At 41.7% G+C, this 25,371-nt stretch overlaps 3 protein-coding genes across 8 annotated transcripts in view; 2 read left to right on the top strand and 1 right to left on the bottom strand.

The window, feature by feature from the left end:
* The window catches only part of klar (klarsicht), a 106,532-nt gene that overhangs the window by 35,583 nt on the left and 45,578 nt on the right, over positions 1-25,371 (top strand). For 2 of the 6 annotated variants that reach the window (NM_001274283.2, NM_001299959.1), the window contains exon 1: positions 14,209-15,079. The exons of the other annotated variants lie outside the window; for them this stretch is intronic. The gene's annotated coding sequence lies outside the window, so the exon portion shown is untranslated. Of the gene's footprint in view, positions 1-14,208; positions 15,080-25,371 lie in introns of those variants that run through there. 6 annotated transcript variants of the gene reach the window in all.
* CG34268 (uncharacterized protein) lies at positions 3,632-4,067 on the bottom strand. The gene is made up of 2 exons (NM_001103995.2): positions 3,996-4,067; positions 3,632-3,932 (listed from the first exon to the last, which is right to left on the bottom strand). The coding sequence occupies exons 1-2, from the start codon at positions 4,005-4,007 to the stop codon at positions 3,693-3,695; spliced, it is 252 nt and encodes an 83-aa protein (NP_001097465.1). The 5' UTR covers positions 4,008-4,067; the 3' UTR covers positions 3,632-3,692.
* On the top strand, positions 4,581-5,018 carry CG34267 (uncharacterized protein). Its single transcript, NM_001103994.2, has 2 exons — positions 4,581-4,670; positions 4,734-5,018. The coding sequence occupies exons 1-2, from the start codon at positions 4,659-4,661 to the stop codon at positions 4,953-4,955; spliced, it is 234 nt and encodes a 77-aa protein (NP_001097464.1). The 5' UTR covers positions 4,581-4,658; the 3' UTR covers positions 4,956-5,018.

Genomic DNA, 25,371 nt, shown 5'->3' with positions numbered 1-25,371 from the left:
GCCTGTGGCTTTGATTTGTGTTGGATGCAGTTGAGCTTTGACCGTGACAGAAGTTAATCGGTGCAAGGAGGAAATGCTCGAATTATTGGTCAATTTCATAGTTGAAACATACTAATTTCTATGCTCTTTAGAGAGTTTGGTATTCTATACGTTGACCTGCCTTATAACTTCCTCTTTGCTTACATAATGTAAGTACACAATGCCTTTCATTACCCACTTTCTTGACCCATTCAGGAATTATTTTCAATTTTTTTGGGCTAATTGAAAATTCCTTTTAAGCTTTTTTCAATGGAATTCCGTGCACACATTCGCTCTTCCTTCTCACCAAAAATCGAAGGAAAAAGCGCAGCCGGCCACGAGCCAAATGAAAGTAAATAAAGACAGCAGGCCAGACGAAACTCTGTAAAACTTAAGATTGCATTGTGGGCAGTTAGCCGAAAAATGCTCAAGACAAAAGCTTAGCTGGCTTAAACTCCGGCTGCCTGCTCCTGATTTACGACAATTGTTTTGTCACGCTGTCGATGGGAAAAAGAGAGTCGCGCAGATGGAGCTTTTCGAACTAGGCAGCAAATGTCAATTGCCCAAAATGGTTAAACATATTTCCAATAAGTTGTTAGGCGTTTGTCTCTGTCAATTGTTTGCGGCTGCAGTTGTTGCTTCTGCAGTTCCCGGGGGCGGAGACACGCATTCGGTGTCCAGGTCTCAACTGTTAACTAGAGTTCCACTTCCAATTCCAATTCCACACAAACCGATCGACGCAATCAAGCCCCACAGCTACTGGCCACAGACCAAATGGATTGGCAGCCGGGGAAGATGGCGATCGAGATTGGGTCCAAAATTGAGATTGAGAGATGATCGCCGTGAAGCAAAATCCAAAAATTTGTCAGATGCCGGACAATGTCAATGGCCATAACGAGCTGAGATCTTTGCTGGTTCCCCAAGGTGCTGGCTGCAATCTCCTTATATATTTTTCCGATGCTTGAAATTTATTTGTATTATGTGGAAAAAAGTTTGGAAAGGACAAGAAACTGACAAGAAACTTCAGTTTCTCCAAAGTTAATTACTTGAATTTTTCAACACTTCAATACAAGATTCCTGACAACCACATTGTACCTTCTCCACTAAGTGGTTGCAATCCTATGGTAATCGACGATCAACTCTTTAACAAGCACATGAACTGATGGACTAACTAATGGGCAAGCAAAGTGTTTTAGGCATTCGCTGTTCTGGTCAACCGAGGTGTAAGCACTCATGTTCCCTGTCGCCTGAAACGACAGGATGTCTTTGTTTTCCGCAAAACTTGGGCCTCCGAAAATGGTCAAGACAAGCAGCAGGCAGCATGATAAAGCGGGGGGAATGAGTTTGTTTTCCCTGGTTGCCGTGGCTTCCCTGGAAAAGCCGCAGGAAAAGTGAAGGTGGTGCAATTTGGAGTCTGGCCGCGCGATTAGCTAAGCGCTGCGACCATATAATCGCATTGACAATTCCGATTTGTGTGCGGGAGTCGAGGAAGTGCTCCACTTTATGGCAGTCATAATTTCATGTTTGAATGTTTCGCCTCGATAGGATTCGGAATGGGGATTTTCGAATTGCGATTTGGTCCGCTGGCCTGGCCTGGACTGGCTGGCCGCTTGTCCGATTCTATCGAATGGGTGTCCATTGTGTTCGCGGCAATCTCCCTCCGCCAGATTTGCATAACAATTGCTGACTGTAACCTTTCGCCCAATAAGTTAGCTGCAGCTCCAGCTCCAGCTTCAGTCTGGACTCCAATTTCGACTCGGATGCGGCCCAAGTGGCCAGCTGCAGTTGCTGGGCGGCAATAAAACATTTACCACCGAATTAGCCCAGTCGGAGAGTAGTTCAAGTAGTTTAAGTGCAAGACCACTTAAAATTCAGTTACGACTGCTGCCCAGTTCGGTTCGGTTATAGTTCAACTTTCGCGTTAAATGAACCTTTAAATAAACTTTCCATTTTATTTGGCGTAGTTCAGTTGAACTTGAGCCTAACTGAATTGTAATGTGCAGTCACGTGCAGTCATTTAGCAGTTGAGGTGTTGATTAAAGGTCGCGAGGTACTAAAAGCAGCTACGAGTGTTTGAAATTGCACTAAAAAGAGCTACGCTATTTGTAACTTGATTACACTATTATCGAAACATTGAAACAAACAATTTGTTAATACGGCTAAAACGGCTGACTGGGGCGAATCTAACTCCAAATCCAATACGATCGAAAAACATTTCTCTGCTTCATCGATCGGAAACACGCCCAAATCCACAAGAGAATAACACACGAGATAGAGATGGACTGAAGGGGGGGGGGGGGGGGTCTCTCAAGTTCAATTGAGTTTCACTTTCCTTCATAATTTAAATTAACAATTATAGCGGATAATTAACAAAATGAAAACAAAAGCATCGAAGGCAACTCCCCCTGAGCGGCTACGAAAAATATTATTACAAACTGTTGGATAATTTATCAAATGAGCTGCGGATAGGATAGGATTGGGTAGCTGGGCGACGATGAAGTCATTACCACAGACAAAAAAGAAACCACACAAAAGGAGAGACAGGCCCAACAAAAAGACGACGTCACATGTGAAGCGGATCAAATGATTTCGTCATAATCGAGCAGCAAATTACTATTTTTTCCCCCTAATAGAGTAATAAAATTGCCCAACTCTGGCCGAGAAATTTACTTTAAACTGAAAAGGAAGTGGAACCTGAATGGTAGCAGCAGGCTGAAAAACAAAGCTGAAACTGAAAATCGAAACCGAAATGAAATGTGGGGAAAATTAAGAAGAAAACGCTAACAATAAATCTTTTGGCAATAGAAAAAACAAAACCTGCCACAAAAAAGGCCCAAAAAGCCTGTTCACAAAATTGACTTTCGAACACAATTTATTTTTATATTTTTGTCTGCTTATTTCGATGTTATTTTTTTTTTTTGTTTTACCAAATCGCTTGAGAGTTTTTCTAGCCAGCGATTTAATAACCCGAATAAAGCCCCAAATAAAAAACAATGAAAAATTAATGTACGATCCATTCAGGTTCATCATCGACACGAGATCGAACCGCAACCGGGGAAAAAGCCAAAGGGAAAGGCGGCTGGCTCAGAGTGTTTGAAGCGGGCTGTAAGGCTTTGCTTTGTCGCCACTTTAATTGGCTCAAATTAAAGACGAGCTGGGATTGGGTTTTAATGGCAACGTCTGTCGGGTAAGGGGTGGTGGGAGGGGGGGAGGTGGAGAAGATGCAGCTGCAGTTTAGAGGCGTCACTTTATTCCGCTGATTAATGAAGAAATTTCCCCTGGAAGCTTGCCGCCTTGTTAACGACTTTATGTGTGACTATTCGCAAATAACAAAATGAGCGAGGTGAAATTAAATTTTACAAAATGTCCCATAAAATAATCAGTCAGCCATGGAAACCACTGGGGTCTGCGGACAACTTTAGTTGCTATAAAATGTGTAAAATGGAAAGTGCTGACCACGAAAGGGTGTTGGGTACGTAATTTTTACGAGAATTATTTCCTTGATGTAGGAAAAAACATGCATCATTTAATTGTAAGTATAAAAATTAAGCCAGTCCCGATGGCATGACCCAAAAGTTTATCCTCGCTCTATACCAGAAAATAAAGATAAGTTCGATTTGGTTGGCAATTTATTTATGTCGGGTCAATTTCTAATGGGGTTGTGCTACAATAATTTAACCATGGTAGATGTGGTGTCCATAGGTGGGAACAGCGTAGGACTTCAGCACAGGGACATGCTGAACCACTGGGACATTTTTCACCACCGGAACATGCTGCACCACTGGAACATGCTTCACCACCGGAACAGATTTCACCACGGGCACCACCTGGGCCACAGGAACCACTCCGTAGGAGGGCTCAATGTAACCAGGAGCAGCAAAAGCCATTGCTACCAGGGCGAAGATTACAGCGATCTAAGGAGATATTTTGTAATATGAAAAATCCTAAGGATTTACTTTATAATTTCGTGAACTTACAATGCGGAACATTTTGGTATTTTGTTGTGAGTTAAAAACTTTAACTTGTGGTTATCGAACGTTTGTGTTAGCCGGACGACTGTTGTTGATTGACCATCCGTGGAATCATTATATATAGTAGTTAGCACCTCAGCCGAAAATAGCCCACAAATGACTTCTGTTCGAACGCCACGCGCCAAACCAGTTTAATTATCTTAAATTTGGTATCTTCGAATAATGCGCATTCTATTTGGTATGAAACCATCTCCAGCGGCGAACTTCCCGTTATCGGTCGTTATTGCTTAACCTTTGGACATAATCCCCATTCAATGACTTCTCAATTGTTTGCTGTTTTTAGATCCGTGTGCTTATTATTGTTTACTTCCAAGACCATTGTCATTATATCGATCGTCTTCACGCGTTTGTGATGATCACCAAGAACCAAGGTCATGTCCACAAAAAAAGACCTATATGAGGCACCTTTGGGTCAACTGATAAATCCATTCTCTCAATTAAACAGAAGAATTATGGCCAAACACGTTTGCCCATTTAGAAGTTGTTATTGAAGTGATTTTTGGCTATATAAAGTAACTGATCCATTGGTCAGCATCACCAGTCGTCCTACAAGCATCCAAGTGACAATATCTCCAAGTCAAGTTTGTAAATTACTAAGAAAATACCAAAATGTTCCGCATTGTAAGTTCACGAAATTATAAAGTAAATCCTTGTGATTTTTCATATTACAAAATATCTCCTTAGATCGCTGTGATCTTCGCCCTGGTAGCAATGGCTTTTGCTGCTCCTGGTTACATTGAGCCCTCCTACGGTGTGGTTCCTGTAGCCCAAGTGGTGCCCGTGGTGAAATCTGTTCCAGTGGTGCAGCACGTTCCGGTGGTGAAGAATGTCCCAGTGGTTCAGCATGTCCCTGTGCTGAAGTCCTACGCTGTTCCCACCTATGGACACCACATCTACCACGGTTAAATTTTGGAAAGAGCTCAATCGATATCGCACGGGAATAAATAAAATGTTTATGCTTGTAAAAGGAATCATATTTGACTTACTTGTCTCAAATCAAATGCACTTCAAATGAGTTTACAACTTCTGTGATTTATTCGCAGTATTTGCAGTGTGTGCGGATTATTTTCTCATGTCCCGCCGAGTTTTTGTATCCAACAACCCATTAAGAGCTGCAACAGAATTTTCTTCGGTCTGGTCCGATCGGAAATTTTTACGCAAGCCGTAAATGCGCCAAAATCTGGAACACAAATACGTTTTTCTCTGTTTTCGCGTTAGGGGCTTTGTAGTTTATTTGGTGCGGATCGAGTGATAAAAGCCAAATGTGCGCCTCGTTCCAGGCACCCAAAAGATACGGAGATTGAGCAGTTGCGTGGAACACATTTGGCAGGCTGTTCGCTGGTGAATTGACTCTTTGCACCGACTGAAGGTGATTAATGGACGCCAAGAGGAGCGGAGCGGAGTGGAGTTCAGTTGCGAAGAGTTGAGAGTAGCCGTACGATACTTCTTAAACGGTAGTTAAAATCTAACTAACACGCGAGAGAAAGAGTTTGCGTTTGCAGAGTTGGCTGATGAAAACGCTTGCGGCTGGCATTGAAGACTTCTATAAAATGGAAAGGGGGAGGCTTTTCTTGCTGACCCACTTTTGGCAGACAGAAAAATGTATTTGCCTTTGCTGACTGGCTTGGCTGGGCACTCCAAGAATTGTTAACAGCAATTTAGTGGTTATTCGCTTCTTCTTCGGCTGCTAAGTGTATTTTATTGTTCGCCAATTGCTGTTGTTGTCTTGTTAACGCTTTTTATAGCCGCCTTTTGCTTTTCGGCCAACTCTATTTGTCGAGTCTTTCTCTCCATGCAGATGTATCCCACAGATACATTCATTAACTTGTTTGCAGTTACAGTTTCCCTGTTTCCCCTCGCCGGTGATTTATGCTATCGCCAGCGTTTGTTCGTATATTTAGACATTTCCTATGTGTTGTCACCTCAATTTTTTCCTGCACTTGCTCAACTTTTTTATTTTAATTTTATTTTTAGGCTAATTAAAATAATCAGGTAATTGTGCAGTTATGAGTTATGTCTCAAGTCGGCGGAGAAGAGGAAGATTGTGTGAACATGGCAGACCTCAAATCTCGTTATGACTATGAATATGCATTGGCGCTTGATGAGATCCCCTTCCCCATTTTGTGAAGAAGTTAAAGGCGTGCCCAGGCAATTAGTTTGGAGTTGGGCCCTTCCATAGAAACCTTCAGGGCTATTTTGGCACGTTGTCAGGAGGTGGAATGCTGGAATCAGGCGTTGACTTCGGGCGAAACTTGTTCTCCACACCCAGTAACCATTGAATATAACAGGGCTCTCTAGTTAAGATGGGCTCATAAATAGAATAAGTTACAGGCAGCTTTTGACTTTAATAGTTCGCACTTTAATGGATGTTGAAGGACTATGAACGAGTTCGATGAGATCATGATCCTGTTTTAACTATTAAAGTTTTTGAAAAGTTCAATAGCATTCATCACTTATTTTACTTCCATTGAGTAAAACTTAAAGCCAAAACCTGAGCGAATTTTCCTCCCCATCTCTCAGTCAGATATGTGATTGATTTTCCAATCTTTCTCCACAAAGTCTTTAAGAGCACTCCGGCCTGGCAAACTGGACTTAACGTCGATGTCATCCATATGCTTGTGGCGCGGCCGACAAATAGCAAATAAGGGAAAAACTTGTCAGCCTCGCACACGTTTCCTTCTTCTGGCTTTGGATGGCTTCTTGGAAAAGCGGGGCCAGCACAAGAATCTCTTCTATTTCCTTGGGAAATATCTCTGGCATTCGTGTTGTGCGTTGTCTTTGATTCTTATATATCGAGCTGGGATTCTGGTCGCTCTCGTTTCGAAGAGATGAGATCTTTTAAAAGGCAGTCGTTGCTCTATGATCTACTTTATGCATTAGTTTTCAGTTCGAGGCGCGTGCGAAGACCACAAATCGATGCAGGAAATCCGATTTGTGGTAAAAGTTTTCCTTTTTTCTGCTCCCCCAGTTTTCCTCATCTGAGTTTTGCTTTACTTTGGTAAGTTGCCGTTTAAAGTTGTTGCACTAAGTAGAAATATGTGCAAAACGGTGGTTGTGGGGCTTCTGAGAAATCAAAGCCGGTGGTCTCGAAAGGCGGAAGAGTGAGGATTTTGGTGGGCGATAGGTGCCAAGTGTTAAGGGTTGTCGTGGGTTAATAGTCGTTAAACGTCAGCGAGGGTCAGTGGCTTACCAGGGTCTAAGGATATTTGAGATGTGCACTTTTGCTTAGATGAGAAAATGCAAGTGAAAGAGTCAAGCTATAATTGTAAATAGTGAACTACAATAAGCCAATTTTAAATTACACTATAATAACTGTGTGTATGTATTTTGTCAATTTAAAACAAGACAGTTAAAATTCTGATCATCTAAAAGTCAATGAATTTATTTCTTTTATCGGCAGTATAGATAAATACAAACTTATCACAGGTAAACGAATATCTTTAATTACGCTCTATAATCAAATATAGAGAAAGTCTTAAATATTCCCAGAAGAGGCCATTTCAAGTCACTAGCAATTTGACTTTGCCTTTTTCTTTTATTCTCTGCCTTCCATCTTCACTATGACTATCTCATCATTAAGGCAAATCCGAAGAGGCTCTAAGACAATCGGATCGATTTATGCAAATGATACTCTAATCTTCGAGCGTTTCTTCCTGTGCCTCTCCGCCACCACGAAGAATAGCAATTCGTCATTATGGCAAACAAAGATCGAAGACCAGTTTTCACCTCAATCTAATGATGTTTACCTCATTTATCCTGATCCGCTGTGATCCGCTTGTAATCAATCCCCATCCATCCTCAGCCAGGGGCAAGTTCAAGTTGCCAGCTCTCCGCAACGATCTCCTCCACGGTTCCTTTATGATCTGGAGTTTCATCCTTTCCACTCCACCTGGCTTGAGTGGGTGGCTCAACATAATGGGGGGATCTGCCGTTATTCGGCTGTATCCCGATCGCAGCCGCAGCTGCAAATAAAATAAGAGTCGACTTCAACACTCGACTTGGCTTAATGCAAAGTGCCGCTGAAGAGAGATGCGTGGGTGGGCCCACATGGGAAGCCAACTGGGTCTGCTCTAAGTCGCAGAGTGCAGATAAACTTTGGGATATGTGCACTGCCAAAAAATATGTGACTAAAATCAAATTTATTTCCTGGGGCGTCGATTAGGAAATAAGAACGAGAGGTTAATGCGCAGTCTGCTCCAATATCTTATGGTTTGAAACAAAACAAAAGCAGTATACTATCGACTATATATTAAGTAGATAAAACTATTTTCCAGTGAGAGATTGTGCTTCATTAACACTCGCCGCTCGTTCGCCTGAGTTTCTTTTTGTTTGCCGCAGTTTTTGACACCAAACTTGGCGTCACTTCAAAGCCCTGGCGATTAATCTTGAGTGCTGGTGGGGAAGGAGTGGGGCTTCTCCAGTGCCAGATCTTCCAGATCCGGTCGTGTCTACAATTTGCAGGCATTTTGTTTTGCATTATCCAAGATTCTGTGCTGGCGCAAACAACAAGCAACTCATTTGCCACTTTTCACACCCTTGAAGCGGAGTTTTCACTTCTCTTTGGGTGAGCTTTAGCCGCAAATGGAGGAGCCGCCTCATAAATCATCGCCCAGGCCACCGGTGGGCGTCGTCCAACGTCCAATGCTAGAAGTGTGCGCAGGCGCAGCTGCTGCTCACCCCCTCCTCCCCTTAATTTCCCCAACTCATTGTCAGCTGCAAAGGTGCCAAAGAAGTGTACAAACTTCGCGACTGATTTGGGGGGATTTGGCCAGCCGTATATCTATCTGTTCATATTGTTTGCCAGATTGCCAACCGATTGTGGAGCACTGGGTCAAGCCAGTCAGTCAGTCACTCAGTCGGTGAATTGAAGTGTGAAATTCTAAGGAAATTGCTTTATTGTTCGCTGATTGAAATCAATTTGGCGTGCGAATGAGATTTTCATATACCCCAGATCCAGAGATCCCACTCTAGTAGACTTAGTGAGACATTCCGGTTCGGGAGTTCACAAGACTGAGCGGTTTTATGTATATGATTAGGATTGGGTAATAATCGTTGGGGAGGAGCCTTCTACCCATCGAAGGTAAATGGGGAGCAATGATTTGGCCAACTCCGATTATGGTTTGGCGTTCGGTGTTCGGCGGAAAGTGGCAGGGCAATGAAGTGGCAAATGTTAGTCGGTTAGTCGGTTGGGTAATCTCTGGTTAACCGTAATAACCATTAGAGGTCTGGAAATTGGGGTCAACTCGAAATAGGTTTAGGGATCGCTGCGGTTCGTAAGAAGAAGTTTCCTTGAAGATGGCTTAATTCCGGTCAAGCTATAGCTTCAATCTTAACCAAACTTCAGTGTAAGAATGGATCTTTGATTAGTGATTAAACTTTAGACTTACACTGTGCTTCAGTAATTTGAACTGGTCCACTCTTAACCCTATGTTGTTATGCAACTCTCGAGCAGACAGCTTGGCCAATTATCAAATTACCATCGCTAACCAACGGCAGTTTCTGTTTTCTCTCATTTCTCTTGGCTCGAATCGCCCCTCTTGCCCACCTTGTTGGCCCAATCGATCAGAGCCAATGGGCAATAACTTTGCGGCCAACGCAATGCGGCTGCAGTTCGATTATTATTTTTATTGCTCCAGCAGACTTCTGGAGCCCGGGGGGGACCTCGTACCTTTCCCCTTCCGCAAAATACAATATTGTTTTTCCCGCCTCTTTGCTGTTTGTTTGCTGCTGAACAGGAGTTGACTGCTTTTGATTCTTTCATAGTGCTTCTTTCACCGCCAAGTTGTGAACAGCACGCAGAGGCAACGAAAATTGGCCGAGAAAATGCGGAAAATGGTTTTGCCCGCGCCACGAAATTATGCCTCGAAATGGAAAACGCATTTTATGTTATCATTTGCCGCGCATCTGCCAAGAACATGAAAGTTGCTGTCGAGTGGAATACCGGAAAAGTCTCAGCTGCCCCAAGATCCATTGCGATGCTCTAAAAAGAAGCTGAACACTTGGCAGAAGTTGCCTGCAATCTTTTGAAGGGGGAAAGTGAGACCGTAAATCTGTGGGAATACTTTAATGCAGGCACTTTTCGTGGGTATGTGACCAATAAAATAGATGTTGTGAAAATTCAAGTAATTCTTTTATGATAATGATAAAAACGAACGAACGAAACGAATCACATATCTAAACTTATCTCGTTTGCAAGTTGGCAACTCCTTATGTTAATTTCCAAAACCAATGAGCAATACTATACTACTACTATCTTGACTATCTTTAATTCAAGAGTATGATTCTCTTCGCCTTATAATGCATTTTCAATATCCTTGTGGTCTCGCCTATGTTTTCATTTTCCAACTGCCAAGTCGGCATGCCGAGGCAATTCACTTTTCTGGTTATCATGAGTGAAAATTTAAGTTATATTGTCCGTTTGCAAGGAGGCTGCGGCCAGAAGAAAGTGAACCGAGAATCGAGTGAGTGGCTCGAGAAACATTAGTCGCCTATTTGCAAAGAGATTGTAATTACGTTAAACTGCGAACAAAAAACAGCTTTCCTGGGGTTCATAAAAATCGAGCATAAAAATCTCGACAATTAGACATCAAAATTGGTGGCAGATGCTAGGGGTTTCCTGCCGCTCTCCTGCAAGTGGGAGGCATTTCTTCGCTGCTAGTCTATAACTTTCAATTGCTGTGTGGGTGGAGAAAGCAACTGTATTGCGGTTGAACCCAAAGCGAATTCATGGCAGGGAGACAAAAGCAGACAAAACTGTAAATGCTGCCATCAATTAGACTTCCACCTCAATGGGGTTGCAACGGGGAAAATGGGTAAATGGGTGCAACGGTGGCAAGGGGATCTCAGGCTGCAGCACGGGACCTTGCGCTTCAAACTTCAATTAAATGCTGAAAGTCGTGCATAGACAATATTTATCAATCACCATTATTCTAACTGTATCTCCGCGCTTCGGCAAGACAAACGACGAACTCCGCTAAACTGATGAAGCTGAGAGACTGTGTTATGTATTTAAAAAGGCAGCTCAATTGGTTTGGGTATGAGATTCGGCTTTCAAGAGATCAATCGATCTCTATATGTATCTTAAAAAATAATATTCAAGCCGGGTTTTGTTGTGTACATTTAAAGACATTAAATGTGAGTCCTGGTCTTTGAATATTTATATTTGGAATGATCATCGTGTCACGCACACATCTCTATTCGCATTCGCTGCTGCACTTCGAAGTTGCGACCGCCGCTCCAGCTCATAACGAACGCAAAGTTCATGCGGCGGTTCAGTAGAACAACCAATGTCGGATGAGCAGGGGAATCCGGAGGAGAATCCCCCTTTCTAGGCAGTTGAGTGGGTAAACGGTGGCTGCTGCTCGCTGCTAGCTGCTAGCTGCTCCTTGTGTTGCATTCGCCGCTGCTACTGCAGTGGCCTGGCCTCTCCATTGGGTCCGGTGCATGCAACAATGAACTCGCAACTTTTTAACTGTTTTCATCGTCGTCGTCTGTTTGCGATTTGTGAAAGCTTCTGGCTTCTACTTCTGTTTCTGTTTCGATTCCTGCTGGTGTGCTGTTCACGGCTCAGTGGCTCTTGGCCTGGCCAACAATGCATAAATTGTGCGCACCAAAGGCCACGAAAGTGGCGACATTCGGCTTTTGGTCAGACCAAAAAGCCTGAAAAGTGGATCAAACGCGCAGCGAGCAAGATGCAGATATGCAGATTTAATGGGAAATGCCATAGTTTGAGAATATCACCGTCTGCCGTAAGATCCGCACTCACTTATTAATTACGTTTAAAACGTAATCTCTCAAACGCTTTAGTGACCCAGATAGATTATCGCGAATTTGCGATCCCGAAGATACTTTTCTAGCATCCGGAATGGCCAACTCCCCTATCAAACAAATCTTTTTCAACATATTTTCCCCCGCTCTTCTCGTTTCAGGTAAGCAAATTGTCCAAACCGCCTTTTACCCACAGCTGATCGCTCGTGAAGCGCAGCTCCACATATATGTATTTTATATTGCAACGTAAGTAGCACGACCATAAATCAGGCAAACATCTGGGGACTCTGTGACAGAGCTTCGGGCGGAGGTCTGTCCGGAGTTTGGCCAAAGGTCCACATAAACCGCTTTGATGATGATGTCAATATTATTATGCAAAGCCCTTCAAGTTTCTTAACAACCAGCCGTTTTAGTGGACACCAAGTACGATAGTTGTGGGGGAGCGACGGTGATAAAAACTATCGAAAGTGAGGGAAGTTGAAGCCATTAAAAGAGAGGGAAAGAGAGAGACCGAGAGAGAGAGAGAGAGGAGAGGGAAATGGCGGAAATGAGAGACTTGAACTGCGAAAAGAAAATGCCATAAATTTAAAAGCCAGGTCGTTTAAGCTAATAAGTTTACATAGGAGATCGGTACTAAACATTTTGTCTGTATTGCGAAACGAATTTTGGGTTCTCTCTAAAAGTCTACAGACGCACATGTATAGATACGTTGATCTGGAAATATTTTTCCCAATATTCCTTCAACATCCATAATGACGCAAAATAAATTCTTCTGACCCCGATAGTTGTCTTAAGCTTGCCAACATCGCATTTGCATGTAATTGACCGATCTTAAGTTAATTTGCCTCGCATCTGACACAACTTTGACAAATGGCCGAATATACCTTAATGTTTTATTGAGATTTCCCTTTCTGTGCAGCGATCATTGAGGTAAAACCCTCTGGTTTAGTCTTTCGTTTTTTTTTTTTGGCTTGAATCGAATTTTACGCATTTTATTTCTTTACGTCCAGCGCGAGAGGAAATTAATGTGCTTAAGGTCTAAAGTTTCAGAGACGACCAGGAAATGTTTTTGTGCAATGTTTTACAGGGCATTATAAATAATTGGTCTTGTTATGAAATTTACATATATTTGATTACAGTTTGGGCAGTATGAGCTTCGCTCGGGGAGATTCTTCGCTGGCGTCTTCTTGATTTTGCTGCTGTTTTTTCTCCCCTTTTGTTGGCATCCATCATTTGTCAAATCAAATTATGTTTTACTTTTCGTGTATTTTCCCTCGGCCAAGTTTCTGTATTTTACATTTTCGCATTTCATGCTGTCACCGCCCGCGGCTAGACCGAAATATCGTTGGCCCTTCTCTTAAAAAATTGCCGCCCAGCTAAGGTAGATTAATCAGTTTTCGAAAAAAATATATAAAGACATGCAAATATATATATATCGGAGGGTAACTTGCATAAGCACTTTTATGCGTGGACTTGATTAATTTGTTGCGATCATAGACGAGTTGATAGTTGAAGATCATTAATAAGTTTGAGGGAAGAGTTGAAGGTGTGGTGCGGATTATGCAAAAAACGGGCAATATTATATGGGATTTTAGTGTTCGAAATGACACTAATTCATTTTGGGTCTCTTTTGGGTAGGGTGGATAAACCAGGTATAATCTGTTAAATTCTTCTGTCTGAAAAAAGTATTTCCAAATAAATAAACAGCAAATGAAAACTTGTAATATGCTAGTTACGTTTTGATGTTGAGCTCATCAGCCGTTGCGCCTTTATTTATACCCATGCTAAAAACATTCTTACCAACATTCTAATTGCATTTAACACCTCGCTATAAAGGCAATGTCAATGACCTTTGCTCTGTCCTGGGAAAGTGGCGTTCGATATTGCAGTTTTCCTATGGATTTTCCTGTTGCTGTGTTTTTCCGTCTTTGTTAATTTGCGAAATTCTTGCCGTGCCAACCACTGAGTTAGCACCCACATATGAACAAACAAAGCCACGTTGAAACACACACACACATGCTTAATATGTAGCTGCTGGCACTTATCCAACTATTTCCTTGATTTTTGGCGGATTTCTGCCACATAGCGTTGTAAGCACAGCTCGCTGATAAATCATTGAGAACTCGTCTCTAGTTTTTAAATTTCATTTTAAGCTAGTGTGAAATTGAAATAAATATATATATTTGGTAAATAATTTAAAATGATGTATTTCACATGGGCAATAATTAGCTGGCAACATTAGCTTCAATAATCCTGGGATGGATTTCAAAATGTTGCGGCAACATGTTGCCACCAAAGTCGCCGCAAACTTGCCCGACGCGTCGGGGCGGCGAATTTATCTGCGGCGAAGTCGTCGGCAGCAAAATGTATCTGCGCTGTGAGCGAGCGACTCAGTAACTCGCGAGCGGTCCACGCAAATGAACAGTACTTTCGGATCGGAACGGTTCCGGGAGTTGTAAATTGCAAATAGGCAAAAACAAACCACTAACAAACAAAAAACGCGCGCAACGCGTAGTTACAATTCAGTTTTGTATCCGATGATCTATGATCATCGAAACATGGACTTCAAACCGACCAAGTGCTAAAAGTGAGATATATAATGAGTGAAAATACATAATGTTTCGAAAGCAAAACTGCCGGCATTTATAAAAACTTTGCTGAATACTTAAAATGTTGTTCAAGACCTTGCTTGCGCCAGAAACTCCACAAAGAAACTCACTCGAACAGTGAGAACAAACAGTCAGTCAGCGTGTTTTATGTGCACATACAAACATATGTATATATATATGGGATATATCACAAGCCAAGTGCCGCCTGCATTTTTGTACAGAATTCTCGTTCCGTTGCGTCTGTGTTTGTATTTGTATTTGTTTTCTACCCCAACTCCGGAGTATCTGTGTGAGGGTATCGTTATCTGAGTGTCCGTGTATCTGTGAGTGCGCAAAACACTCTGTTTCGGAACCCAGAGTTAAAAACTACCTACTTTGCCTGCCGAAGGGCCGAATGCCCGAGCAGCCGCAAAAGTGTACGAAAAACATACCGAAAAGAGGAAAGGAAAGAGGATTCGCCGACATATGGACGATAATAATATTATACCAACACATTACTGAATCAAAGCATCATCTCTTGTGGTTTGGATCTCTGATTTACGGCCTCCGAGGCACTTCCTCTTTATCGGCATCTGTGGCCTCTGCCTGCATCTTCGTCGTGCATCTCGTGGATACTTTTCGATTTGGATTTAACCCATTCCCAAAAACACTCGGGTATGTCTTCATACTTTACTTCCTCCTCGAAATCCCAGATCGCTCTTTCCTTATTGTTTTGTATTCCATTTGAATTCTTCTGCGCGTTTCCTGAGCATTTGGCAGCTTTTTATTACGCCAGTTCTGTCTTCCACCACTGTAATAAATTTAAAGAAATATTTTGCTCTCAGTTCTGCTGAGTTAGTTTGCCTCCACTGCTAATGACTCGACTGGCTCGAGTCGTGAGTTGTTTTATTTCTTACTTTTTGCCCCGCCGTTTTTGCTCTTCTACATAAATGTATCTGTATAGAAAAGCATGTGTGAGCAATTTTAATTATAAAAGTGACAAAAAGCGGACGCGCAACGATATATAGTAGTCTTATGTACGGGGTCTCAAGCTAGCCGGCAATTTGGACAACACTTTTGCTGAATACAGGAAAAAGTAGGGGAAAAATATATGAAAGAACCAGAAGAGGCCAATTTATACTATTGTATGTATTCATGAAGTAGGTTTCTTGAGTTGATTTCGGGGGAAGTGCTTAATTATGTGAGAAATATGCTAAAGTAGTGAGCCTGTTGATCGGAGTAAATAAAGCAAAATGGAGCAATCAGTCGATTCCATCATAATGTTTTTTTTTCGTAAATAATATTTGCATACTAGCAAGATCTTTACAGTTACCGAAGGATATTAACTACAGAAAATCTGTTAAGTAATTTTCCATTTCATGTAAAATTCAAACAGTTGGCCCTATAAATCAAATATGTTAGCAACACAATAGTTTAATTAAAGCTTTGATTTCATTCCTTTTTAACACCATATGTTGGCAATTGAATCCGCGGTAATTCGATAATCGCTTCGGTTATTTAGCCGCCCCTTAAGTTTTTTAAAGGAAGTTACAGCAATTTCCAGCTTAACCCTTAACACCCAACAATTGACCACGGTTCAACCCCGAAATGGATACCAAAGGATGTTTTATTTTGAAGGACAACTTCCCCAATGACAGAGGAACCTTAAACATCTGTGGTTGCTGTTGAGGTTGAATTTGTAAAATTCGCAACATCCTGTTGCATTGCAGGCAAAATCACCCCAAAAAAATAAATGGTTTATGCTAGTCAAACTGAAGCTTCGCCCCAGCAAAAGTCTGCTGTAGTTGGAAATATTTTGCAGCTGCTCGAATGACGATTGTCCGGGACGGGACTCTTCCTTCCTGATGACTATTGCGTGTTTTGGTTTCCGACGAGGGTTGGCTGCGTTCCATTGTTATTATTGGTACAACAAACCGAGGCAATTTAATTTGATGGTCCCTCAACCTGCAAAAGAGGGGGAGATCCATGGCCAGGAGGTGTTTGGTGGTTGCTTTCGCAGCTAGGATCTATCACCAACTATCCATCGATTATTTTATTACCACTTCGGCACTCCACCCTATGTGATTGCTAACGGTTTCCATCTCTCACCCGAAAAATTATATTTCAGAACTTGTCATCGTGCCACAAGTTGTTGCCCTTTCCCCATCTCCAAGCCCAGAAATTCTTCACTCATGTGTTCGGTTTTCTGGCCACTACTAATTTTCGTGCTCTACCTTTTTGTCTTTATCAGCTGCTGTTTATCGGCCTCTGTTCTTATTGAACTTTTGGCTGGCTCTTCTCCAGACCAAAGACAAACACTCGTGCCTCGCGTCTGTTTTCTGTTTTCAGCACTCGGTTCTCAGTCCACTGAATTGATTTCGTTAAGTTGGGCAAAAACGTGTTTTAGCTTTTTGGTCGAAAAAAAAAAACCCGTTTTAAGGACGTTCTGGGGGATGCAGATGCTGGCTTCTGTATATCTGCATCTTTTTCGAGTTTCAGTAATTTTATGACTCACTTGAGAAGGTTTTTGGACTCGGGACCTGGAGTAATAATGATCACCAGCTGCTGGATTTGATTTAAGTTGCAGGTGTGTAGTTCAAAGGGCTTAATCGTCGTGGCCTCGTGTCAAAAGGGTGCCATAGAGATGCTTTAGCCACCCACATTAAGAAAAGGAATCTTATTTTGAGAACTGTAGATTAAAGATTGTCTTTAATCTTTTCATTACCATCATGCTTACTTTAAATTATCGAGCAACCATATTAGAAAGTTATAATTCATTTCTTGTCCTTACCATTAATCTAATCTTTTTGCAATAGCCTTTAACTATGACGTTAACAATCAGCAGAATATAAATTTGTCAATGTAGGCATTGGAACACATGCTTTGAGAGATCAACTATCAATTTCTTGGGTTGTTTTGTGGTTGTCTTTAGAAATCTTCAAACAACTTTCTGTAATAAAGAAATCAAGTGCACACCTTGAGCAGGTATAATATTTCCTTGCGCAACGTCATACTTCATTTTAATGATTTCCCCCGCAAGCCGCCAGTTTTTCAGTTGAGTTTCCTCTAGTAAAGAGATAAGACCCATGGGTGTACAGTTTCAATTATCATCATGCGTGTACGTCTAGGTATTATCCATTATCCCACTCTGCACCCTTCACCGCTGGCTTAATTGCATTGCCCCTGCCACCGAAATAGTAATGACAGTTTTTATTTGCCTCATCCTCATTCTCATCCTCTGAACCTCGAACCATGTGCCCAACACGTGTCCAGATGCAAGAACTTTTCCGTCATTTGCAGAAATGAAAAACATTTCCAGTTTTTCTTCAAAAGGGAGAAAAGTAGAAGAAAAGAAGTTGAAATGCTTTTTTCCCTTGAAATGATGCGTCCGAGTGGCAAACGAAAGAGCGGAGGAGAATGGAACAAGGAATCTGCGAGTTTTATGACCAAACCAAGGCAAACCAGTCGCCAGAAGAAAGACGAGGACTCCTGGGTTCTCTAGCCGGGAGATTTATGAAATTTGTGCAAGGCTGACAAGTTACAGCTTTCGAAGCTTGTTGTGCCTTAATAAGTTTTGGTTTATGGGCTCTTTTCAGAGCCGAGTTTCCCAAGCCGACTTATTTGGCCATTGCAGTGTTTGCTCATTGCTCATTACCATAACAAAAGGTTTTCTCACTATTTCTGTGTGCTCCTCCCCAGTGTGAGTTATGGCCGCAAACTTTTCCCCATCTTCCAATGCGCAGGAGGAGGAGTTCGGCCAAGCCACACTTTGACATTGAAACTCATTCGGGCAAATTGCTTACAAATTCCGGATTAAATTACCGATCCACCTCCTAAAAAAAAACAATCACAAAAACAAAAGAAAAGTGAAATCTGGCACAGAGCCGAAAAGAAAACTCTTTTGGGGCATTTTCTGCTTCGTAGGAAAGTGAAGGAAATTGCACAAAAAGCTACAAATCAAATTAATAATCATATGTCTGGTGGAAAGAAATGCATTCGGCAGTGGAAGGGTAAGTCTCTCGGTTCAATCTCTCCCAGATCGAGCTCGTGCTTTCAATTCAAATTGACGCCCCCACAGATCGGTTTCCACCTCGCCCCCTTCGCTTTTTATTCGACCGCTGCCCGCACGTAATTTCATTTTGGTATCTAGGTTTTTGCGTTCAGCAATTTGGTATGGTCTCATTATTTTGGTAATGATCTTTTTGGATCTATATATATTTGGAAAAACATTTGTGGATTTTGCTGATCGTTGTTGCTTTCCAGTGGCTTACACAAACTACCCACGCAGGTTCCATTGATAGGACGTGAAAGGTTAGAAAAAGGTTAACTTGGATAGAGAATTTGTGGGTCATTATACCTCAAAGGACGGATTCAACAGTTTAATCGAACTTTTTAGTAATACCTATATAAAGGTCATTTAGGTTTTCGTAGATAACTATTTCTTTGTACACTATTAATAATGTCACGTTTTAGTCGATCTCATAGTCTCTGTTTGTTTAGCTTTGCCAACAAAGTTCTTCAGCTTAATGCCCATTAATCTTCTGCTGAGTGATTAATCGCATGCTATTCGATTTACCTTAGCCCTAAAACGATTTCTTCTGTTGGTAAATCCTTAATGATCTTCGCTTGACATCTACTTTAGGCTATGATCAGGCACCAATGTTGCATCATTAACTATCGATTAATCGACTCGTGCGCCAAACGATGCCTTGGGCACTTGGCCACTCGATATCTGTAATCGATTTTCACCTGGTCTTGCGGGTTTTTCTTGGCTCTAATTAGTAACTTCTAAGGAGGAAAACTAGTTTTGTCTTGCAACACCGCGTTTCGATTGCCAAACGAAATATGCCGAGAACTCTAACATGTTGCAATGTTGCAAGTGTGAAGTTGTTGGTGGGAAGGGGATTCCGCTGGGGGGTTGCTGGTGGGTTGTCATGCTCAGTTGGTTGCACCGAAAACAACTTTTATCTATAATACTGTGCAAGTTTAGTCATTCAATGTACCGTTGGCAAAAAAAAACTACTTCTATTTATGTTAATGTTAATAATTAATAAGTAAAATATAATTATACATAGGTTTTGTGTGTAGGAGTTACTATATTACGTCCTCGCGAATTCTTCAGCATCATCATCGATGTATTTTTTGCTGTGCGTCCAAATCGCATTCGTTCGCAGGCGAAGCGACGACAATTCCAGAGAAACAGCTGAAACGTGCTGAATGCAGCTGGCTCCTGCTTTGGCGTTCGTCTCCGTTCCAACTCGGCTGCACTCCACCTCCCTGGAGAACCTCTCCTCCCCCGCCCTTGGAATGGAGTCCAGGCCAAGGCAAAAGTGCCGGTCAGTTCTTCTTGTGACGTTGTGTGCTCTGGATTTATTGCCACAGCAGGAGGCAGTATAATAGGGGCGTCTTGCTTGGATTTGCGAGAAATTTGTGAAAAGAAACCCATCTGGTGTGGTTTTCTTCGAATTCAAGGGTAAATAAACTAACCAAAGGTTGACAGTAAAATTGGTACAAATAATTGGCTTAATCGGTATGATTTAATCATAGATCGGGCATAAGCATACAATTTTGGAGCTCAGGGTCGTAGATCAAGTTATCAAGATTTAACTTTTCAAGATTTAGCATGAATGTTTTCTTTATTTGAAGGTAAAATCTACAGATTGTAAGATAAGCCCCACTCTTTTTGCCTCAATTGTAAGCCTGGTTGCCGTTCAGCTCAGAGCCGGATAAAAGAGGAGTTTGGGGAGGGCTTTGGCAATGAGAATGGGGACTGAGGCTTTAGCCTGGCCATCCCATCCCATCCCATCCTATCCCAACCCATTCCATTCTAAACGAACCTCGGGGTCAATGGCTTCTCCATTGGTCGACGCTTCGTTGTGTCGTTCGTTGGTTGGTGTGTTGTAAAAAATGAAGCGCGAATTATTATTTTAGCGAGGCGAAATGGAAAATGTTGTAATAATAAAGTGACTTCCACTCCATTACGGAGGCGAGACGGGGCCAAGCCCCTTCTTCTGGGGCCGGGCCCGTTCTTCAGTCGGGCTTACATCATTTGCTGGTGAATCCGAGGCGATTTCTGGGGGCAAGTTGAGGAAATCGGCGAGGGGATAGACAAACATTTCCGTTATATTGCGTCTGACAAAACACGCAAAGCTCGAACCACTCCGAAAATGAAGTGAGGGACTTGAACGGAGCTTAGCCTTCGTTTTATAGAATAATCGCTCGGTTCTCGGAATTGGAGTTGAGTCGAGTTGAGTATGGTCTATAATTCAATTAATTGTGAATTACGCCGCATGGAGTTCGGTTCTAGAAGGGTGACCATCAAATGGAATGCGCGATGATTGAGCCGCAGATTGAAAGATTGGATTTCACAGAAGCTGTACAAAATTAGTGATTTTAGAAAAGTGTTTTGTCGAGTAACATAATTGTTTTTGAAGTTACTTTATGGAGCATCTTGTAGTTTCTTGCAGATTTTATTTACTCGTAACTCCTCCTCTCCACTCTTGGCTTCATTATTTATTCTTTTGATAACCATTTCAAATGCTGTACAATTTTATCTAATCAGTTACGCCTCGCCTTGTTTGCACTTATTGACTTAATTAATGTTTATCTGGCTTTGTCTGTCTGCCTGGCTGTCGCCATTCGTGCTTGATTGATTGAGATGTGCAAATAGAGTAATAGAGTATAAAGAACCCAAGAGATTGGACAACAGACAAAAGTTAAATTGCTCTACAAAGTGTGCTACATGAGAAATGGAACTGAAGCTTAAGCAGTTTGGTTTTCCATAAGAGTAAGCATTTGACAGATTAAAAACATTCAAAATAGCCATTAGAAAGCTCTTTCACAGACATCCTTTCTATATGTAAATATTTACGTTCGAGAATCCCAAACATTTGACTGACGTCTCTATAGCGACTGTCAAAACAAACTGAACCCGAAACAAAACCCAATCCATTAGCCCGATCGGTCCAAACAGTCTCCAACACTTTTATGATCTCCCGCACGTCGGATGATGCTGTATGCCATAAGCAGTTGACCTCTGCCTTGTCTTTAGCGAAAGATACCGAAAATTTCACTTTTTCGGAGCTTGGACTGCACTTAATTGGTTTATCACGCATACGAGGTTGCACTTGCCACCAATTGGCATCGAAAACACTTTCGTTTTTTGGTGAAAAACACAAAAAATGTGCACCGCAATTCAGCCGATGTGGAGTTGTTGAGAGATAACAAATCGCACAAGTCCGGGAAGCAAGGGTTGTAAGTTTTATATAAATATACGTGGCTCGAAGGTTCATTTTATATGTCTGCGCTGCGTTGGTTTTTTTTTTTGCAGTAAGCCTGAACTGTAATTGATACTTTATACTCCCTTGATTATAGGCATCTGTGTAGGTAGACATTTTGCCGCATAGACAGTGCGTTTCATAAGTAAATGCATATTAATATTTTTATGAAATATTTTGAGTGTAGCATGATTTGGGCAATTTCCGATCAAAATTGCCAAAGAAAGTGATTTATGAATGGAAATCAGCAGGCAGTTATCGCATTAAAGCTGTTTCATAAAGGAGACAGTTTCGTAATTTTCGAGTTTAAGAAAATACCTTGCTAATATCACTTCCATTTATTTTGAACTATATTTTCAATAATACTGACTCGCAGCGTCCTTATGAATTCATCTCACATATACAGATGTTTGATCCACGTATGAAGATATCTTTGTGTCGCAAGTTTCTTTTCTTGTTTTTCTGCAATCCTTCTCGCGGGAGCCCCCACATATTTCCACGCCTTTTCAAACCGCAAAAATCTGCGGCCTGCGATCTCCTTGGCTGGCTTTTCTTGGCTTCGCTGGGGGCTCGGGGATTTTGGGGCTTCGAGTCCGGAGCTGGGGCTTCGTCCCCTGCTGCGAGCTGAATTTTGCATAATTTCTCTGGGCTCGTAAATGAAACAAAGACATCATCGATATCAAATGCCAACTGCGGACAGGGAAGGCAACAAGTTGGCTGGGGGCTCTTGTTTGGCTTCCCCTTTCAAGAGGCTGGCGATTTTTAGTTTCAGGACTTGGCTTTTAATTGCTCGTAAAAGCTACCATATAAACGGTATATTTAGAGACGTATTTGGTGTTACCTAAGTGGATTTTCGCCCCAGTGGCCAGTCGCAGATGCATTTGTATCTGCGCTAAGCTGCAGATACGTTGTTAAAATTATAGAGCAACTTGGAGTCATTGGTATCGCTGCATTCAAATCACCAGCAATTTTCGGACGAAATTGAAATTTTAATAAACATTTTGCGAGACAAAGACTTCAACTTTTCCTGGCGCCTTGTGATAATATTTACTTTTACAACTATTTAATGGAGAAAACTGCATTGTTGCGCTGGATGCAGTGCGATACAGTCGGATAGTCGGAGCTGCCATAAAAGCGTCAATCAAAGCTACTGTGCGCAGGTGTGAGTGTGTGTTGGTCTAATCGCGGCACTTTTGATGGCCAAAATGAAATGGTTTTTGGGTTGCTCTACGAGTGGCAAATAACTCAAAATGAAAGTGAAAAGTGTAAGGCAAATGTCTCAGCGGGTTCAATTGAGTAAACTTTATTGCCGCTTCTTTTCTGTGTGACCTTGTTAAGACAATTTTCTGGATTTTATGTTACAGAAGATTTTAACGATTCATGTGGTCAACATAAATTGGAAATTGTATGCTGATGCTAAACCAGGTGTAAACTCGGTTTATTAGCTATGAAATTGTGGATTGCGACGATTTAATACCCTGAAACAACAACTTTCATTCGGTTAATTGTTTCTTAGAGTAATACACAATTAGTTTTACGAGTCTTAATCCGGTTTATCAAAACGGGGTTAAGGGTTTAGCTGTACGATTTAAAACGAAGATATCGCACATAAAATGGATGGTCTTAAATCATAGTAGTAATATGGTAACCACATTTGTGGGCGTTGGATGGTCTCTGGTTTTGGAGTTTTACATGGCTCCACTCTCTTGCTATCACATCATCATCAAATTAGCTGTATATTTGCTCTAGACTCAAGCATTAATTAAACTAAAATAAAACTAGGCCCCATAAACTGGCCCAGTGACATCGTAAAATTTCACTCAACTTTGTCGCCGACTTCGGAACTCTTATGCCCCCTTTTAAGTTTGTTCTTCTCCTACTTATTCCAAGTTTACGACTCTTCATCTGCTTCGAAGTGTGTAGCAAAGTTCAAAAGCGCACTAATTTTAATGACCTTCCGACAAAAAAAGAAAAGTCAACTAATAAAATTCTTTGAAATTTTCTCTCGTTGCAGGTAAGCCAAAGTCCAAAGTATTTTTACCTATGAATATTTCTTATGAGCACTCGTAAGTATTTCGTTTGGCTTAATTGTCTCGGCCGGGCCAAGCCTTTTGTTGGCCAAACCGCAAAAACGCGAATAGAAAAATTCCAAGAAAACAATTTTGTTTTTCCAGCGCAGCGCTGCTGCTGCTGCGGCTTTTAAATGTCTATCGATGCAAAGCCCGAATTTTCGAGCATTATGTGATTGGCGGGGGAAAATCGGTGGGTATTTGCCGACAAAGCGAGATCGAGATATATAGTCATAGTAGTTGCACAACCACAAGCACAAGCGATCTGTCATAACTGTTCGAATTGGACTGGGACTCGATTTGCGTGCCTTTGCTTTCAAAATCTAATTAGACAAACAATGGCCGGCCGCATTATGGCCATAAACAAACCAATTTCGTTAAGACCAAGAACAGTTTTTTCTGTGCTTTTGGCGCTGTGTCTTGCGGTGGAAAGTTCCAAGATCCCAGTTCCGCTTGCAAAACAGCATAAAACAGGGGAAGGCAAAAACTGAGGGTCTGTGCCACAAAACGCGATCGTTTGTTTCTGCCTCTGTAGACCAAAAGCCGTAAATGGCTGATGAGGCCAACTTAATTATACCGTTGCAAGAGACGCTCTTTGTTTTTTCTTTTTCCGTTTACTTCATTTGCAAATTGCGGCACGGCTTCAAAAGGAGAAGCGAAGCGGGCTGGGGGTTACCCGAGGAGAGATTGTTCCAGTTTCGCCATGTCAAGTTTTGAGGCATTAATTGTCGGGAGGTAGTCAAACCCTAAAGCGACTCCCTTGTGGCATCCAAAAGTTAAAGTAGCTCGCGTCAGTCATGATTCTCGCCGATCACTGTCGCCTCTCAGAGGATGTAGATCACGTAATTATTATCTCATGGTAAAGAGCCCTGCTCGACTGATACACATAACTAAAATGTCACTGTCAAGTTTGTGTCAAAAATGTACTAAGGGTACCACACTGATGTGATCTGGAATATTTTTTTTTTTTTTTTTTTTTTTTCATTTGAGCTTGTTTTTTTTTTCTCCGTCCTGGCTAATTCTCCTGCATGATTCAAATAAATAGGGTTTCCTTCGTTTTGACTTCGATTCCACATCTTGTTTGTATTTTTATCAACTTTGATTGCATTTGTTTATCTGCACATCAGAAAATCAATATAAATAAAAGCAAACACATAAGCGGTAATTACAACCGTGGTGGAAATCAAATTAAGTGGATCATTAAAATTTCTGCGTCGCCTAACAAACGGCACCTGCATTTGGTCACATAAGCCACGTATTTTCCGAAGGGATACCGCCTCATTATGGTCATGAAATATGGCGTGTCTGGTCAGTGAGGAAGTAGGGAAACGAGACCGAGGGTGGCAAATACATACACCCGATAAGGTATGGGCACTTAAGGCAGCTTAGTTTTCCCTCGTCAAACTAATTCAAATTAAAGTTCAACTCAAAACAATAAAAAAAAGTTTAAAAAAAAAAAAAATAATAGTAATAATAAAAATCCAAAATTCGACCGGAAACTACAGCAACTTGCAACTGCGGAGCGGAACGAAGTGAAGAGCAAACGGGTTTAATTTGGACTACTGCGGATATCATCTGGCTAGGGACTGTGCCGGTTTAGTACTTGCTATGAGGTATGAGG

This window comes from Drosophila melanogaster, chromosome 3L (assembly GCF_000001215.4).
Source record: "Drosophila melanogaster chromosome 3L".
NCBI lineage: Eukaryota > Metazoa > Arthropoda > Insecta > Diptera > Drosophilidae > Drosophila > Drosophila melanogaster.
This window is presented reverse-complemented; position numbering and strand designations above follow the sequence as displayed.